General features: G+C 40.8%; 2 protein-coding genes across 15 annotated transcripts in view; one reads left to right on the top strand and one right to left on the bottom strand.

Moving 5' to 3' along the window:
• Positions 1 to 19,098, bottom strand: part of TTC23 (tetratricopeptide repeat domain 23) — a 101,049-nt gene that overhangs the window by 61,718 nt on the left and 20,233 nt on the right. For all 14 annotated transcript variants that reach the window (XR_013363740.1, XR_013363750.1, XR_013363771.1 and 11 more), the window contains 4 exons: positions 18,842 to 19,041; positions 14,233 to 14,356; positions 11,210 to 11,360; positions 10,895 to 11,020 (listed from right to left, as the gene is read on the bottom strand). Coding sequence is in view for 11 of the 14 variants with exons in the window: in XM_077869991.1 (XP_077726117.1) it covers positions 10,895 to 11,020; positions 11,210 to 11,360; positions 14,233 to 14,356; positions 18,842 to 19,041 (601 nt within the window). In the remaining 3 variants the exon portion in view is untranslated. The remainder of the gene's footprint in view (positions 1 to 10,894; positions 11,021 to 11,209; positions 11,361 to 14,232; positions 14,357 to 18,841; positions 19,042 to 19,098) is intronic.
• Positions 1 to 19,098, top strand: part of LOC144296822 (uncharacterized) — a 67,535-nt gene that overhangs the window by 38,481 nt on the left and 9,956 nt on the right. Inside the window, exon 6 of the mRNA XM_077870067.1 lies at positions 18,668 to 18,739. Within this exon, the coding sequence (XP_077726193.1) occupies positions 18,668 to 18,734 (67 nt within the window). The 3' untranslated portion in view covers positions 18,735 to 18,739. The remainder of the gene's footprint in view (positions 1 to 18,667; positions 18,740 to 19,098) is intronic.

Genomic DNA, 19,098 nt, shown 5'->3' with positions numbered 1-19,098 from the left:
ATGAATAGAACTAGAGAGCATAATGAAAATGCTAAGCAAAATCACTGAGTTGGAGAAAGACAAATATCATATGATTTCACTCATATATGGAATTTAAGAAACAAAACAAATGAACAAAGGGAAAAAGAGAGAGACAAATCAAGAAACAGACTCTTGAGGTGCTGGTTGCTCAGTGGGTAGAGCATGCAACTCTCAATCTCAAGATTCTAAGTTCAAGTCCAATGGTGGATGTAGAGATTACTTAAAAACATTTTTTTTAAAGATTTTATTTATTTATTCATGAGAGAAACACACACAGAGAGAGAGAGAGAGAGAGGCAGAGACACAGGCAGAGGGAGAAGCAGGATCCCTGTAGGGAGCCCGATGTGGCACTTGATCCTGGGTCTCCAGGATCATATCCTGGACTGAAGATGGCGCTAAACCTCTGAGCCACCCAGGCCGCCCTGCTTAAAATTAAAAAAAAAAAAAAAAAAAAGACTCTTAACAAACTGATAGTTGCCATGGGGGAGTTGCTTGGGGGACGGGTAAAGTAGGTGATGGGGATTAAAGAGTGCACTTGTGATGAGCACCAGGTGTATATGGAAGTGCTGAATCACTATATTGTACATCTAAAACTAATAAAACACTGTTAAAAAAAGAAAAAGAAAAAAAAAAAGGCCAAGTCACAAAAGGTCATACATTGTATGATTCCATGTATAGGAAATGTCCCAAATACACAAATCCAAAGAGAGAGACAGTGGGTTAGTAGTTATCAGGGGCTAGGAGAAGATGGTAATAGAGACTGTTAATGGGATAAAAAAGTCAAAATGATTTCGATAAGGCTTGCATAACTCCTGTTAATATAGTGAAAAGCATTGAATATATTTCAATAAATCTGTCCTTTAAAAAAGCTTGTGAATGGGCAGCCTGGGTGGCTCAGTGGTTTAAGTGCCTGCCTTCGGCCCAGGGTGTGGTCCTGGAGTCCCGGGATCGAGTCCCACCTTGGGCTCCCTGCATGGAGCCTGCTTCTCCCTCTGCCTGTGTCTCTGCCTCTCTCTATCATGAATAAATAAATAAAATCTTAAAAAAATAAAAAAGCTTGTGAACATTTGGAAGCAAAGCTAAATATAGATGAGATTTAGTGGTACCCATAGAGCTAGTATTTTTTTGTTTAAAAAATAATTGTAGTAACGTTAAGCAAAAATAAAAATATTTTTCTCTTCATATCATCCTTGAACCAGTCATATCTAACCAGCACAAAGGAGGTCAGAAAAAGGTGTGTGTGCTTTGGCTTTAAATTGGTCCTGCATGATTAGGCAATCCTACTCATCTGTTTTAGGGTGGAGGATTAGGAGAGCAGAGCATGCTGTGGGTCCCACTGCACCTGACACTCAGCAATGGGCATTCCCCAAGGAGGCCATAAATTGGACACTGAGCTACTGGCCTCACTCTAATCTTTCGGGGCTATAAGCATGTTTCCTGATGAGCTCCGAAGCCTGGATGTCCTGGGGGAATGCCTAGGTCTATGAAAAGTATAATCCTAATGAGAAAGCAGGAAATTCATGGAGAAAAGAGCCATAGAAAACTATTCTTAATGTTGTATTCTGGTAAATCAATTACTCTGTGAGTTTAAATATGTTAATATATTTCCTATTATGACCTCTGCAAAATGGAAGAATCCAGACATTGGTGACAAACCCGGAATCTTTTTCCTTTGGCTGATTGTTTCAAGCCAATAAATTGTGGTTAAGGAAATTAGCTTGAGTGCCGGTGAGTTATAGAAGAAAGGGAAGTTCTATATAGCCCCTAAAGTTATCCAGATGAGCAGAATTCAGTGTGTCAAAGATGGGCTAGAATAGAAAGTCCAATTCCCAGCCATGCTGAGTGCTGCCCACTAGGCCATCTGGGGCATGGTTTGGGAGTCCTGGTCTAGCACAAAAGAGCTCAAGCTCCTGCCTCCAGGGCCTGGCTTTGCACCCACAGACTCCTGCTCCTAGGTTCTGATGGACATCTGCCCAAGGGGGCAACACTCTGCTTAGTGAGCTGGTGCTTAGGCACAAAGCTAGGTTTGCCAAGACATGGCACCTTTCCCAATTCTCACAAAGGCTCTATCCACTTATCTAACCACATACAAAGGTAGCACAGAGATGACAGTGGCTCTGCTGGGACCTGAGTTTCCTTGGACTTAATGAATTCAGATGACTCTTGAGTGTCACCTAAATCTTCCCATCTGGCTTCCCTGATGCCAGCCTCCTGTCAGCACCGCCTTTGTGTCACGTGGATCTTTCTTCTGGGTGTTTGCTAAGCCTTCTAGCTGGAACGTTCCTTCTTCCATCTCCGCCTGGCAAACTTCCATTCATCATTCTAATTACTATTCCTCTTTTAGTTTTACCCTAGCAGTCTCCTCCTTTAGGAAGGCTTCCCTTACAAGGGCCAGGACTAGGGTGGGACCAGAAAGACACCTAGGACACACCATTTAAGGTGGCACACACTCTCAGGGGCAGGAAAGTGCAGGGTGGGCACCTGAGTGTGACTGCATCCTTAAATGGTGGCTTGGGTATTAGGCTTTCTCATCTTAACCCCTGCTCTGTCCCCCGACATCCCAGGCTGGGTTGGGTGCCTCTGTGAAAACCTACTGCTCTCTCCTTGAGCTGTGAACCTTCCCTGCTCAGGAAACACCCTCCATGCTATATAACTGCCTGGTAACTCGGTGCCAATCCCTTGAGTGCTGGGCTCTATGAAGGCAGGGTCCAAGGCTACCTCATTGGTCTTGGCATCCCAACACCTTGCAGCATCTGACACAAAGTGGGTGTCAGCTGTCTGATGGAAGGAGGGAGGAGAAGCTGAAGAGGGAGGGAGGAGGAAACAACCTACAAACACAAATCCATTAGCTTAGAGACTCTGAGGCAACAGAGTTCATACCTAAATTTTCATAGATTCCAGAATAAAGTTTAGGACTAAAATCTTCAAAAGAAAAGCACATGTTTTCACATTGATTTGGTAGCAAGAATATTGTAGACTATTGATCTAATGAAAGCTTGGGGAAGTTGTTGACATTTTATAAAAGGTGGAATAAAAGAAACCTTGTAGAAATCTACTACGGTTTGAATTGTGTCCTCCTATCCAAATTCTTAGGTTCAAATCCTCACCTCAGCACTTGAGAATGTGCCTTTATTTGGGAATAAGGTTGTTGTAGATATTAGTTAAGAATATATCATACTAGAGTGGGGGGATCCCTAATCTAATATGACTGGTGTCCTTACAAAAGAAGGCATTTGGAAACAAAGATACATACAGGGAGAAGGCCATGTGAAGATGAAGGCAAGATTGAGGTATTGCATCTATAAGCCAATGGACATCAAAGGTTACTAGGAACCCACCATAAGCTGGGAAAGAATCCTGGAACAGATCCACCCTCACAGTCACTAGAAGGAACCAATCCTGTCAACACTTATCTATGACTTCCAGCCTCCAGTACTATGAGAGAACTTTCTGTTGTTCAAGTCACCTAATTGGTGGTACTTTGTTATGGAAGACCTTGCAAACTAATATGGAACCTCTGCTTGCCAATTCCAGGGCCAGAAATATCTCTTCCTTCAGCCTCCTAATAGAAGAACACTACTTAGACATGTGAGCACCATTTTTTTTTTCTAATCACGCTGTATTCAAGTCCCACTTTCTATTATCTCCCTGCCTGTAAATTTAATTTGAATATCTGCTGAGGAGACCCAGAAGCAGGCAAATTCAATAGGAACAAACACGTGACTTTCACTGACTACAGTTTTGCCTCTGATATAAGAATATCCAAATGAAAGCACACACACATCACGAATCCAATGACATCCAGCCAGCTGAACTTGGCAGGGTGCTAACCCGGAGGAGATGTGATCACACAAGAGGCTTCCATACTTGAAAGTGACCTGTTGCCATTTCTGAACACTCTAAACTTAAAAGATTTTCTCAGCCTATTATTTGCTTCAAGTTTCTAACTACTGAATTCTTCAGACCCTGAGTACTTCTTTCTCTTATAGCTAAAACAACTTATCTCCTCACTTAGGTCATCCACAGAGGGTAAAAAATTAGATCACTCACACTATTTACATGAAAGTTCTAAGTGGATTAGACAGGCCTAAATTTAAAAAGCAAAACTTGGATATGTTTGAGAGAAAAATATAAGAAAAAGTAATTCCATGACTTTGGGTAGAGAAGGATTTTTTTAAACAAGATACAAAAAATATACATCAGCATAGAAAAGATGGGTAAATGCAGTCACCTTAAAAATAAAAACTCCTATTCATAAAAAATCCACAAAAAGAAAGTGAAAAGCCCAAACTACATCCTGGGAGTACATACAATATATGGAAGCAGCAAATAACTTGTCAGAAATATGAATAATGTCTACAAATTACTAAGAAAAAATATAAATAGTCCAACTAAAAAATAAGTAAAAGATACAAATAAAAAACAACAGGAATTCCAAATGTCCATCAAACATATGAAAAGATGATCAACCTCGCTATTAGGGAAATGCAGTTAAAGGAATCACATGATTGGCACAGATAAGAAATGTGACAGTATCGAGTGTTGGTAAAGTATAAAGTAAGGGGAATTTCCATATCCTACTGGCAAGAGTATAAATTGGTGTTTGGTAAACTTGGTCAAGTTGAGAATGTGGGTATTTGTCAAGTAAGCAATTCTACTCCTGGGCATAGACCTCAGGGATAATCTTGAACGTGTGCCCAAAGAGACAGTACAAGAGTGAAACTGGAATTTCATCCCATTGAATTTACATGTCTGCTCTGTGAACACTGATGATTAAGTTAGGGGGAAGTCAGACGGATAAAACACAATGTGTAGGCTTAAAATGAAAGGACTAGAAAGGCATATAGTGGCTCAGTCAGTTAAGCCTCTGCCTCTTGATTTTGGCTCAGGTCATGATTTCAGGATTGTGAGTTCAAGCTCCATGATAAAAATAAAAATAAAATGAAGAGACTAGAGATACATGCAACAGGTGACACGGATATCTCTCAAAAATACAAATGTAATTGGGGGAAAGCAAGCTACAGAAGGAAATACACATAGAAAGTTTTAAAGATGAGAAATGATACTATACATTTTCATGTACATATATATACATGAATATGTATATTTATATGTATATTTATATAATATAAATACACATTCAAAGGAATGAAAAACACTAAATTAAGCATAATAATTGCCTATAATGTGGGGGATGGTAAGAAAAGGGGATTGGGAAGAACACAGAACAGGCCTCCATGTATCTGAAATGTCCTATTTCATAAGTTTGGGAGTGTGTATGTATTTATGTAACAATATCTATACTTTTATACTGTTCAAAAGATGAACAAATACAACCCTCTCTTGTTTAGTGTGTGCAAAGAATGAAGCTTGTTCTAGGGCTCTGTCCCAGGGTCCTGGCACCCACACAACTGCCAGAAATGGAGACTTATCAAGCTAATGTCATCTACAATGAGCCTTCCGGAGCTCATCAAGAGTATGCTGTTCATGTAAAAGAAAAGACAAAATAGAAAATTAAATTACTTTAGCTTCACAATATATGTAATAAAGAAGGAACAGAGGGGGCACTCTATCAGGGAATGCCTAAATGATGGCCTTACCTCCACCAACTCACAGCATCAGCCAATTTCAGATAATCTCATCTGTCTCCATTTGCTTGTGTGTAATGTTTGGGATGGCAACATTTTCTCCTTTCCATTTCTATCTGCCTGCTGGGAATGCTTTGAGGATTTATTGTCTAGTGTGCCCATAAAATGTTTAGGCAGCTTCAGGAAACACCAGACAGATAAAAAGATAGAGAGTTTTGAACAACAGAATGTAGCAGTATGTTAATTTGGCAGGTTCACAACTTCAACCACAACATATTTTATTGAATGAAAATACATCCACAGTAATTCTCCAGAGCACGTGATGAGACACTATCTCATTTCAGATGGGCTTCAGAAGATCTCACAGGGATGGAGACTTGTTTTAACAGGCCACAAACAAATGCAATCTCTCTGGTATTACTAAGACAACAGTTTCTTTTTAAAAGCTCTGGAAATTGGGAGTGTCTAGGTGGCTCAGTTCGTTAAGAGTCTGCCTTCAGCTGAGGTCATGATCCCCGAGTGCTGGGACTGAGCCCAGGATCCTGAGATTGAGTCCCACATCAGGCTCCTTGCTCATCAGGGAGTCTGCTTCTCCCTCTCACTCTGCATCTGCCTCTCCCTCCACTCATGTTCCCTCTCTCTCAAATAAATAAATAAAATCTTTAAAAAAATAAAAGCTCTGGAATTTGGCAAGAATATGGAGCAACAATGAAAAGCAAAGCCTTTGTGGGAAGGTTGCTGATAATCGAAATCTGATGAGAAATCAATCCAGAAAAAAGACAAGTGGGATTTTCTACAGTCAAAGTGAGAAAAGGCTTACACGTGGGTCTCTTTATCTACCCTCTGGCACACACAGGAAAGGCTTTGCTCTGTAGAGGGTATTCTCAGGTCTTCATTCTGCACCAGCGAATGTATCTGTGCCATGGTAAGGAGCCCAGACACTCGAGTTTGGTAGAACTGGCTGTGTTCCCAGCGATATGACCCTGAGGAATGACCTCCCTTCCTTCTCCTTGGTTGCTCCATTTGAAAATGGTACTACAAAGAGCACCCAGCCCATAGGACTAAAGGAGACAAAGTCTAAAAGGCGCTTCACAACAGCCTGACCCAGAAGGTAGCCAAGAGTTAGTAGCTGGTGTGGTTATCTAAAACCATTGTTATTATTTGTAGTTTTTAAAGGAAATGTGTATTATAACCCTGTAGTGTCATAAAGGGAAAGACAAAAATATAGTGCTCTGAAATTTAAAGCTTTAGGAGATTCAAGGAATAGAAATCAGATAAAGTATATGAAGGTAATCTGTGCCATGCTTGGGGCATACTTCTTCACATTTAAAAAAAAATGATTTTTAAAAAAACAGATTGTGTGTAAGGGAAGAGCATTTCTTTAATCAAAGTAACATTGGATGAAGAAGAGCACCAGAAAAAAATAAATCATTTCCTTCTTTGTTAAGCGAGCATAAGGCATGCCAGACAAATAGTGTCCCATGGGAGGAGCGGACAGGAGAAATATCTCTTCTGGAGAAAAGCAGGGCATTTCCCAGAGGAGGAGAGGAAGAAGCAGGGCTTAGAATACACAAGCATTCATCAGAGCCTTTATACCCCAAAAAAGAGAAGCAGAGAAGATGATTCTTTAAAGAAACACATCTACAGAGGTACAAGCTTAGACACCAAGGATCTCCAGGTGGTATGAACTTAAAAAGCAAAACAAACAAACAAAAAAAAACCCGAGTCCTGAAAGCAAAATTTGGAGATTACTAGTTTGAATACTGTAGGATTTTTTTTTTTTTAAGATTTTATTTATTCATGGGGACACACAGAGAGAGGCAGAGACATAGGCAGAGGGAGAAGCAGGCTCCCTATGGGGAGCCTGATGTGGGACTTGATCCCAGAACCCCAGAACCATGACCTGAGTCAAAGACAGATGCTCAACCCCTGAGCCGCTCAAGTGCCCCTGAACACTGTAGATCTAAAAGCAAAATAGTAAATTTTGTGATTACTGAAGTATCAAAAATTCTCAATAAAAGCCATTGGTGGATGCTTTAAGGGGAAGCACCTGGAACTAAGTTGAATTTTAGCATCCCAGTGAGGTAGCAGCAGGTAGATAGACACGTTGCCCCATCGTTTATTCCATTACCTTCTACTTCTTTCTAGAAAGTATCAGCCAAGGGAGAAACCTTCCTTATCTCCTTTCCTCTTGGGAAACCTTATGTTAGACTCACTTTCCAAATCTTACCACCATAATGGATCAAGTAGAAGCAAGACAAAGAAACAAAGTCAAGCTTAAAAATGAAAACAGAAGACTATCAATTTTAGCTTAAGCGGTTCACAAAAGCAAAGACAGGGAGTGCTTAGCTTTTCCCAAGTCACAGGACAAGAATAGAAGAGAATATTGCATGCTAGGGGCAGTCCTGAAGTACGGAATCTTAGCATGCAGTATAAGCACATGCTTTAAAATCAAATCATTTCCAGGGTGAAACCATACAAAAAGAAATGTTTAAATGGATAGTAACTATAATAATAACTACTTTTTAAAAAGGGTCTACCGGGGTGCCTGACTGCTCGGTCTGTAGAGCATGTGAGTCCTGATTTTGGGATCACAAGTTCGAGTCCCATGGTGGGTGTAGATATTACTTAAAAAAAAATCGTGGGGCATCTGGATGGCTCAATCGGTTGGGTGACCAACTCTTGATTTCAGCTTGGGTCATGATCTCAAGGTCATGAGATGCAGCCCTACTTCCCCTCCATGCTGGCCATGTTGTCTCCTTAGCATTCTCTCTCTTCTCTCCCTCTGTCCCTCCTCCTGCCCCCCCTCCAACCTCTCCTCCCTGCACCAGCCTCCCCTTCCCCTGCTGGTATGTGCATCAGCACTCTCTCTAAAAATAAATAAATAAACAAAAATAAATAAATAAATAAAATCTTTAGAAAGGAGTTTACCATGTACCCAGATGCTTTAATGTGGGGTCTATTTCATCACCGCAGCAAACCTTGGAGTTCTGATCGTTCCCACCTTAACAGGAGAGCAGAGTAGGGGACTTGCCCACAGTCTTACAGCTGGGAGGGTAGAATGGATGCTGATTTGAATATGGGGCTACCTGACTCTAAAGCCCACACTGTTGGCTATACACAATGTCACATTCCTTGGAGATACAGGAGATACCCTGTTGATGCTCTAGTTATCACAAGTACGCTGAGAGCTAGTCAGCAACGCCAGGCCACGTGCTCACTGAGCAAGCTGTGGAAGACTCCAAAGATGACACGTCACACAGTCCTAGGGAGAGCCTTGATAGGTCACACATTCTGGAGCAGCAGTAACCAGGGTAGAAAATAATTCCTAAGACAGGGGAAGCAGTTGTCCATTTTCACTAGTGAGTTTATCACACGTAAAAAAGCAAGGGGGTGCTCAGGAATGTGTTTTGGATTTACTCTCCAAAGTTAATTAATAATTAGTGAATAGGTAGTAGTACTGGAAAAAGGAGGGCAGGTAGAAGGGACAAAGCTTCAGCCCACACTTACGGATAGAAGGCATGGAGCATGAGTCACCCGGCAGCATTTATCTGTCAGCTCAAGGAGAAAAGAACTGGCTTGGCCTGATGGGCACCATAAAAGGCGAGGCAGAAGGAGGAAGAGGATGCATGAAAGATACCCTTTTAAGAGGAACACAAATCCCGTGAGAGCGGCGTGAAAAATCATCCTGGTCTTGTACTACCAAGACCTGGAAAAAGAAAAGGCCCTTGTGGTTGTGAACATAAATAGAAATGAACAAAAACAAAGCCTCATAGTTTCTAAAACAGACCCGTTTGGGCAAAATATTCACAATTCAAGGAGGAAACGAAGCAGAGTGATCAAAAGAAAACTATGCAGTTTAAACATGCAAGTTCCAGTGACTATGACACTGTGAAGAACCAGGACGTAAAGAAGTGGCAGTTTAGAACAACTCAGCTAAACACAAAATAACTTTGCAGGACAGCTGGGAACATTCCCTTCCACTCTTGCTGGGTATTCTCGCAGATGTGTATGAGGCACGCCATCTGCTGGCAAGATTGGGTACTGCTAATTTGGAAAGAATCAGAGGATGGGCCACTCTCTGGCAGAGGATGGTTTACCCTCTTTTTTGCAGCAACAGGGCTGGACACCGAGTTCTCATAACATTATTAGGTTTCAACGGATGCAGAAAATATCAGATCTTGGACCTCTGATTTGCTTATTTCCTATCTTACAGTGCAAGCAGAATACCTACTTCTGGGCAGGAAGAAATTCTAGACCGGCAGGCCCTCTCAGAGATTACTCTCTTCCTCCTCTCATTACTAAATGGAATCATTACATATGAATTCCCTTGGGTGTGGCTTCGTGCACTATGCCTTAGGTTTGTGAGAGTCATCCACGATGAGAAGCCAAGGAATAGTCTGATCATTTTCTTTGTAAGAACAGATCACAATTTCATGTATTCTGCTTCTGATGAACAGTTGGGTGGTTTCTGATTCTTGGCTATTACAAATAGTAGCCTGGACATTCTTGGCTGTGTCTATTGTGAACGCATGTGTGCATTTCTCTTAAATTTGGGAGTGATACTGCTGTGTCATAGACAAACATTCAAGTTTTGAAGAAAAGCCAGTTTTCTAAAGTAGTTATGCCAAATATATTCCAAACCACAACACATGAGAAAGCATATAAGATCATGGCATCCTGACCAACACTTGATATTATTAGTCTTTTTAAAAAAAAATTAGCCATTATAGTAGAGATGTAATAGTAGCTCATAATTTTAACTTTCTTTTCCCTGATGACTGATGAGACGGAGCCTTTAATATGTTTATTAGCTATGTGGCATCTTTTTTTGGGGTGGTGGTGGTGGGTGCAGTCTCTTGCCCGCTTTTCTATTCAGTTGTCTTTGTTTTACTGATAAAAAGGAGTTCTTTACAGATTCTAGATGTGAGCTCTTTGCCAGTTATGTGTATCACAAATATCTTCTACCTCTCTGTGGTATGAAACACATGGTGATTTAAATTCAGGAGAGCAGGTGAGAGATACAAAGTCAAGAGAATGACGTCAGAACTCTAGGACCCAGGGGTGAATGTGTCAGCACCACATTTAGTGAATGGTGTCACTAATGTATGTGACTTGGTTGTAGCTGCTGTGATGAGCATGGTCCTCTTTTGCTTCTGGACAATGGCCATGGAGAAGCCATGGACACAGCATCACAGAGAAGTACCATCTGCCTGAAGACAGATTCTTCTGGCAGATAATCTCTGGCCATCATGTATTCGAAATGCCCTAAACCAGAAACTTACTGTGCAGATGACAATTTGATCCGTGCTTGAATTTCTATCCACTCCTCCTTTATAATCCTTCCACACTGCAGCAGCTCCTTTGCAAGTCTCTCTGCCTTTGACAAATTCTCTGAAGCTTCCTTGAATCTGGACTGTGTTTAGGAAACTTCACACATGGTTCTAGACTCTGGGACCCCAGTTCCTAGACATCCTTGGCTCTTAAGGTTCCTATTCCCCTTCCTAAGCCATCTGTCACCTTTTGATTTGGTCTTGATAATGAAATATAAGCATTATGGACGGCATTTCTACGTGTAAAGATGAGAAACAAAAGGATACTTCTGGAGGGAGAGTAAGGCTCTCCCCATGGTATGGAATAGCTCAATCGAACACTTAAAAACATCTGTATTGTCGTTATAGGGAGGCATGAGGGAGTTCGTAAGGATTTCTTTGGCTTTTTCTGCATGTTGTTTCGCTTGCAAGGACAGTCCTGTGGACAAAGAAAAAGAGGTTTCAGTTTCTCTTTCATGTCAGCAGGACAAGAATATAGTTATCTGTGGCTAGGAAATCCAATGAGGTCTCCTTCATGTATTGGCAAATAACACACAGAGAAGTATCAGGGTAGCATGAAATACTGTCTGGACTATAAAAACCAAAGAAGTAGTTTACATCTAGTACTCAAGTTTTTCCCCAAATGGTCTTTCTAGAAATAAACAGAATGAGTGGGAATTGAACAACTTTGAAACCTCCCCAATATCAGATATAAAATATGTTCTAAATAATTATAAGAAAAAAAATGGAATGCAAGGACTATAGCATTCTGGGCAGGAAATAGGATATTCGTGAATTTTAATTCTGGCTTTGTGACAGCAATCTTACTGAAATACTAAAAATTCTGAATCTTCTGCTTATCTATCCATAATCATAACTTCAGAGACTTATTTTAATGTAATACAAATACAATGATATCTACAAAAACTTACAAACGCAATTCCAATGACAGAATGAACTGACATGCTCCAATCTCTTATTCCCAAAAGGTTATTGACTAATACGAATCAAAATGGAACAAAAATGAGAAAAATAATCCCTAACAAGAACTAATTCCCCAGTGCATTCTTGGGTTCTTCCATGGGCTTATTAATTTGTGGTAAGGGTAACAGTGGGGGGTCACAGTTAGGTTTCAGGGCTTTTCACTTCCCCATACTCTATCCTCCTCCCCGACACTGATGTCCTCTCTTCCACCCACATCCATACAATTCTAGTCTTATGTTTTTCCATTATATGAAATTTTATCTCAAATCTCTAAAAAAAAGCTTCCAAAATACGAAACCAATTCTGTTCCTGCATCTATAAAACAGAAGAATATATTTTCTGATGGGGAAAATCCAGGGTATGTTCTTCATGTGGGAACTCTTAGAAAATTTTGTCTAATTTTTTTGTTTAATTTTTAATTTAAATTCAACTTAATTAACATATACTGTATGATTAGTTTCAGAGGTAGAATGTAGTGATTCATCAGTTGCGTACAATACCCAGTACTCATTACTTCAGAGAATTTCGTCTAATTTTTTCAAAGCACACATTTAAACAACCTACCAGAAATTTCTTAGTGCCAATTACACATGAGATATTACAAAAGATAATGGTGCACTGTATTATCAACTTTGGTACATCCCCTCAAGGAACTCAGTCTATCGGAGGTAGCATGGGTTGAGGATCAAGAGCACTGGCTCTGATATCAAACTTCCCAGAATGAGTTCCCTGAACCACTACTTACTCTGAAACGTTGGCTTCAGCTTCTTCAACTATAAACAAGGATGATAATATTACCCTCCTTGTAGGATTATGATGAAGAATGAATGAGAAAATGGGAGACAGCACGGTACCTGACATTCAGTAAGGCTTCTATAAAGAGTAGATGTTTCTTTTACTTTAAATTGAGAAATAAAGACTATCATGCAGAAAGGTAGCAGGCTGTGGAAGAAAAGCATCCTTTGAAATCCCAGATGCCAGGCCACTGGTGCTGGCATCCAAAATCCTAGGTCTGAGTCTCAAATCATCTACTTCTATATATATATTACTGAAGCAAGCTGTTTCAATTCACTCATTCATTCTGAATCTAAAAGTAAAAATATAGGAAGGGGATGTTCCTTCTAGTGGAAGGGGAAGTTCAAAACTAGATGATCTCCAGGGTCCCCTCTGGCTCCAACAGTCTTTGATCTAATAGGTGGGATCAGTCGATAATCAGATTTAGCCATATTTATTAAGAGGCAATTCTGTGCTAAGCATGGTGGTGTTTTCCACTTCTGTAATTTTATGTATTCTCTGGACCAGTCCTGGGAGGTTAGGTACCACCATCAACCTTATCATTGCTTTTCAGTTGAAGAAAGGAGTACAGAGATGTACTCTTGTACACCTAGTCCTGGGATGCCCATCAGAAAAAAGAAGACATGATATCCTGTTGTTTTTGCCTTCCCTGCATCCATCCCCTTCCTCTGTTTTCTTTTGGGGACACCTGACCCCCCCCCCCCACCCAATCTACGTGAGTTAGCCAAAGTCAGCCTGTCTCTTAGGATCTAGTGGAGCCAAAAGGCAGATCAAGCCAATCAGACCATTCCTTGCCTTTGACATATCATCCAGGTCAGCCCAATTAGAATCCCCAAATCCTGAGATTTGGGTGGAAAATGTTCTTTCTTTCCTGGGAATGCTGATGAGGGAAGTTTAAAGCTTCTTTCTGCAAGCCTTACCGCTGCCATGTAGGCAAAGCTTGGGTAAGAATAAAGTCCACAGAGACAGAAACAGAGCCCAGTGGTGGGAGAAGAGAGAAACACAAAACTGATAACATTGTTTGAATACCTGGATCTGGCTAAGTCTACAAGCAAGTTTTATCCTTGGCTTTTCAAGCTATATGAACCAATACATTACCTTCTGTTCACTGCCAACTTGATTTAGTCTCTTACTTATGTATTTTTTTGGGAGTGAGGGGTGGGGTCACTTACAGCCAAGAGATTCTCCCTCAAAACAAATGTGAATGGATCCTACTTCAGGTCCCTACTCCATACCTTGGGCCCCTTCTACAATGCTTTCAAAGCTAACACATTCTCTCCTAAGAACCCTACTTTTAAGATCATAAAAAGGGTCTGCCAAAGCCATCCAAAGGGCTAAAATCGTCCTTCTCTTTTTTATATGTCAAATGAAAAATCTTATGGACTTTCTGAAAGGAGATGGCTCTTCAATGTGTGGACATGAGAATATTCAAGAAAACTTAATCCTTCTAGTTAAATTTGACTTCTAGAGTCAAATTTGCATGAAAGTGCAGAAACCAATGGACTGATCTTCCCCATCCAAGATGAACTCACCTTTCAGCTGGAGGTAGCCTTGAGCCAGATTAATATGTGCCTCTGCTAGTTTCCAATGGGAGTCACCATAGCAAATTCTCGTTAGTGCAATGCAGCGCACAAGCTCATGGACAGCCTCTTTATGCTGTGACGGAAAGAAAATGGGCTTTACCAGTTAGACAACTGAAAACACAGAGTTGAAAAGCACAAAGTCCACTGTACTTTTATCCAGCGTGTATTTCCTGAGTGCCTACTATGTGCTGGACATGGTTGTAAGCATTTGGGATAACATTTGAGAACAAAATGGATAAAGATCTCTGTGAGGCAGTTGGCTGTTTATCTGGGGTGAGAGAGACGATAAATGGCAGAAACAAGTAAAATTTATAGTATACTTATGTTTATAAAACATTTAAATTTGTAGTACATTATGAAAAATATTATAAATAAAGAAGACATGGAAAAAGCAGAGCAGACTTGTAACCATTCCCTAGTTTTTTTCCAGCTGCTCAGCTATGAATGGCTACCACACATTTAGGCACCCGTGGGCAACTTGGTAGTGGGTTTTCAAATAACACTTGCTAGTTCTCAATTCATATACCTTTCTTAGCAGCCTAGGATATCAGCACAGCAATGAGGTTGGCAGGACTGACAAAGAGATTTCATTAAAGGAATCAGAAGTCCATTTATATTCAATGTCAGGATCAAGAGAACAGGGACCTGGCATTTCCAGCTCCAGGTCAGCTCAGAGCAGCAATACACTTAAAGCAAGGCTGGTAGCTTTAAAATATAGCTCCAGAATTCTTTGATTCTTTCTGTCCAGTGGTAGGGGTCTATGTCTCCTTTTTTTTTAATCTGGGCTTTGTGACTGGCTGATGGAATATGGAAGATATGATGCGGTGCCAGTTTTGGGTCCCCTAGGTCTTAAGGAACTAGAGGCTTCCACTTTCTGTTTCCATTTACAACCCATTATGGGCTGAATTGTGTGCCTACCACCCCCCAAATTCAAATGTTGGAGGCCCAAGTACTTCAGAATGTGATAGTATATGCAGAGAAGGTCTTTAAAGACATAAGTTGAGATGAGGCTATTAGGGTATGGCCCTAATCCAGTATGACTGATGTCCTTATAAGAAGAGGAAGAGAGGGGTGCCTGGGTAGCTGTCAGTTAAGCTTCTGCCCTCAGCTCAGGTCATGACTCCAAGGTCCTGGGATCAAGCCCCACATTGGACACCCTGCTCAGGTTAGGGAGTCTGCTTCTCCCTATCCCTCTGCCTGCCGCTCTGCCTACTTGTGCTCTCTCTCTGTGTCAAATAAATAAATACACGAAATCTTAAAAAAACAAAAGAAAAGAAAAAAGAGGAAGAGACACCAGGGAGGGGCACGTGCAAAAAAAGAACTTGTTGGGACAGCGAGGGAACATCCTCTGATAGCTAAGCCTCCAAGTGACATCAACTCTGCCAACACTTTGATCTTGAACTTGTAGCCACTAGAACTCTGAGAAAATAAACTTCTGCTGGTGAAGCCACCCAGTCTGGGGTATTTTGTTATCATAGTCCTAGCAAACTAGTAACTAGTAACCTAACCACCATGCCATGAGGAAACCTAAGTGGTGCCCATGCAGAAAGGCACCAATAGCTGATATCAGTCAACCATAGGAGTGCGCCATCTTGGCATTTATGGAGCAGAGCATGGATCTGTCAGATGTTTTTTTCTGCCAAAGACATTATTGAGATAATTTGAGAAATATAGATAAGGTTTGTAGATTAGATGATAATATTGTACTAATATTAGTTTCCTACTTAAACCACTGTACTGTGGTTACCTAGAGTTTCCTCTAAGATATTCAGGGGTAAAGGATCATAATATCTGGAATTTACTTTCAGGTAGTTGAGAAAAATAATGATATGTACACAGAGAAGTAAAGCAATAAAGCAAACATTAACAATTGGTGAATCTAAACAAACAAACAAACAAAAAAAATTGGTGAATCTTGTAGACTTTTCTGTAAGTCTGAAATATTTTAAAATAAAAAAGTAGAAAAGAATGGATATTTTAAAAAAACAGTTACATCATGTTAATACTTTCTTGAAAATACTTTTAAGGTCTCCAGGGCACTTAGATGGAGACCTGCAAGGTTCTAAGTGAACTCCTTGTCTCTCCTGACATTTCATGTCAGACCACGGCTTCCTCTTTCACTTCAAACATGTCACATTCATGCCCTCCTCATAGATTTTACATGTGCTATTCCCTCTCCATAGAACCCTTCCTTTAGCTTCTCCATGCTGGCTCCTTCACTTCTTAAGGTCTCAGCTCATATGCTGCCTCTTTACAGACAGGCCCACTCTTTCCCTAATAGCACTTGACACAACCCTGGGCTTGCTAGTTTATTTATAATGCCGATAACCCCTCAGCTCCACAAGGCCTTCAACCTGTCTATGTTGTTCACCACTGTAACCAGGGGTTCCTCATCTGAACTCCAGAACACAGAAAATAATTTAGTACCATTCTAGATCCATAGAAGAGAAGTTACTTCTTTATGGACGTTAAATGCCTTGAGGCATTCAGGTTTAATTCTCTTGCAGACCTGTGGTTGAGAGAGGCTGCCAGCCTAATGCCTACCTAGCACAGACCCTGACATATAGTGGGTACTGAATAAATATCTGTTGCATAATGAATAAGCACACATTTAGAACCAAATTCATGTCTCCTCTCCATAATCCTGTTCTTCCTCCTGTATTCATTACAGTGGCAAAGGAACTGGCAAGCTTCCAGTCACCCAAGCTGGCTGAGACCTAAGTCACGGATTGCATACACCCACTCTGATTGGCTCTTGCCACTACAACCCTTATGTCCCCTCAGTTACCAGGTCCCACTGGTTCACATTTCCAAATTCCTGTCTGATCTTAGCATCTCTATTGCCTCTGCTGTAGTTCAGGCTGTTACAATTCCTGGCTGAGATTATTTTTTTAAGTTTTATTTATTTGAGAGAGAAAGAGAGAGAGAGAGAGAGAGAGAGAGAGAGATGGGGGGGGGCAGTGGGAGAGGGAGAGAGAATCTCCAGCAGACTTCCCACCAAGCAAGGAGCCTGATGAGGGACTTGATCCCAGGACCTGAGCCAAAATCAAGAGTTGGATTCTCAACCAACTGAGCCACCTAGGTGCCCCCTTGCTGGGATTATTTTAAATATCCTCTGAACTGGGGCGCCTTCTCCAGTTTTGCTCCTTCCTCACCCATCCTCCACTCAGCTATGTGAGTAACCATTCCAGAAACTCAAACCTGCTCATGGCACTCCTACTTGTCATCCTATGATAGTTTCCAACACTTTTAGGAGAAAATCTAAACTTTTTCTCTGGGCATTAAATACCCTCTGGGCCCTAGCTCCTTCTATAATCAATCTCATTTCCTGTCCTATGTCATTAAAGCCTGTATTCCATGGAAACAACTCAAGAGTCCAAGGATGGATGAATGAATAAAGAAAACATTGAATGACATTGAATATATGATGGAATATTATTCAACCATGTATCAGAAGGAAATCACAGATACTGTATGATCTTACTTATGTGTCGAATCTTAAATAACAAGAACAAAAAAACCTCACAGATGCAGAGAACAGACTCATGGTTGCCAGGGGTAGGGGGTGGGTAAAATGGATGAAGGTGGTCAAAAGGTACAAACTTCCAGTTATGAAATAACTAAATCCTGGTGATGTAACATACAGCATCTGTGACTATAGTTAATAATACTCTATTCTCTATCTGCCCAGAACACCATTGTCCTCTCCCTTACCTGGCCAACTCGTAAGCACTGTTATCAGTGCTGTCCAAGTAACTCCCATCCCAAGAAGCACTTTGGTTGCTCTCCATTCACTATCTCCATGCCCACTGCTTACCCTCATGCCATGTTGTGAATTGGTTTCATCTGAACTTGTGTCCATCACAGCATTGACTGCCATTGTCTGCCTCCTGCCTAGCATCCCAACCAAACCATGAGTCCCTCTGAGGCAGAAGCTGTAGCTTTCCCATATGTGCCCCCAGCACCTGCATAGCACCTGGCACATAGTAGGTATACAGTAGCTATTTGTGAAAAAAAAAAACGGACAGTAGGGCCTAACGTAAGTGGTGGTAGAGAAACGCATATTAAATGAACAAGTGAATGAGTAAAACTTCTTTTTTAATTTATTTATTTTATTTTTTTGAATGCGTAAAACTTTGAGGAGAGAATGGGACAGATGTATGTGGAAAGCAAGAAGATCAAGAATGTAAGAATTGTAAGCTGTAGAAGTTTCATCGCTTTGTGTTATATTCCAGTGCCTAGACCTGGCACTAGGGGGAGCTCAATAAATAGGTCTATACAGATGGAAAAAGACTGATAGGTCAAACCTACAACCAGTTGGTCTAGTATACACTTGCCAGAGTCAGGGTAACCGTGTTTGTTCCTTTGTGCGGTCATTCAGCAGGTATGATGTTGACTGTGCCAAGTGCTGTGCCTGGAGCCCTGATGGCCTACACCCACTCATTCTGTGATAAAGGTACTCTATATACTCTCTTGTATCAAACTTCTTAGGTTAGAAATGTAACCTAAATTCTCACTAGTTACCAGAGCACAGGTGTAGAAAATGAAGGGTCCTTACTTTGTGACTGCTAGAATAGGACTTCGCTTTCTCTTCACAGAGGTGGAGTTTCTCTCGAGGAGGCTGGAAGAGTGCTGTCTGAGGCAGTTTGTTTTGGATCTTCTTTCTAGGCGTTACGCTGACAGCAGCAACAATTTCATCTAGGTGATTGGATATGTGGGTTTCCTTTGATTCTTGCATATTTTTATAGACATTGTCCTCTAATTTTTAAATAAGAAAATAAAGGTGTTAAATGATAATTTCCATAGTTACTTACA

This window comes from Canis aureus, chromosome 2 (assembly GCF_053574225.1).
Source record: "Canis aureus isolate CA01 chromosome 2, VMU_Caureus_v.1.0, whole genome shotgun sequence".
In the NCBI taxonomy this organism is placed as follows: Eukaryota; Metazoa; Chordata; class Mammalia; order Carnivora; family Canidae; genus Canis; species Canis aureus.
Note: the sequence above shows the minus strand (reverse complement) of the source record. Positions and strands in the feature narration are given on the sequence as shown.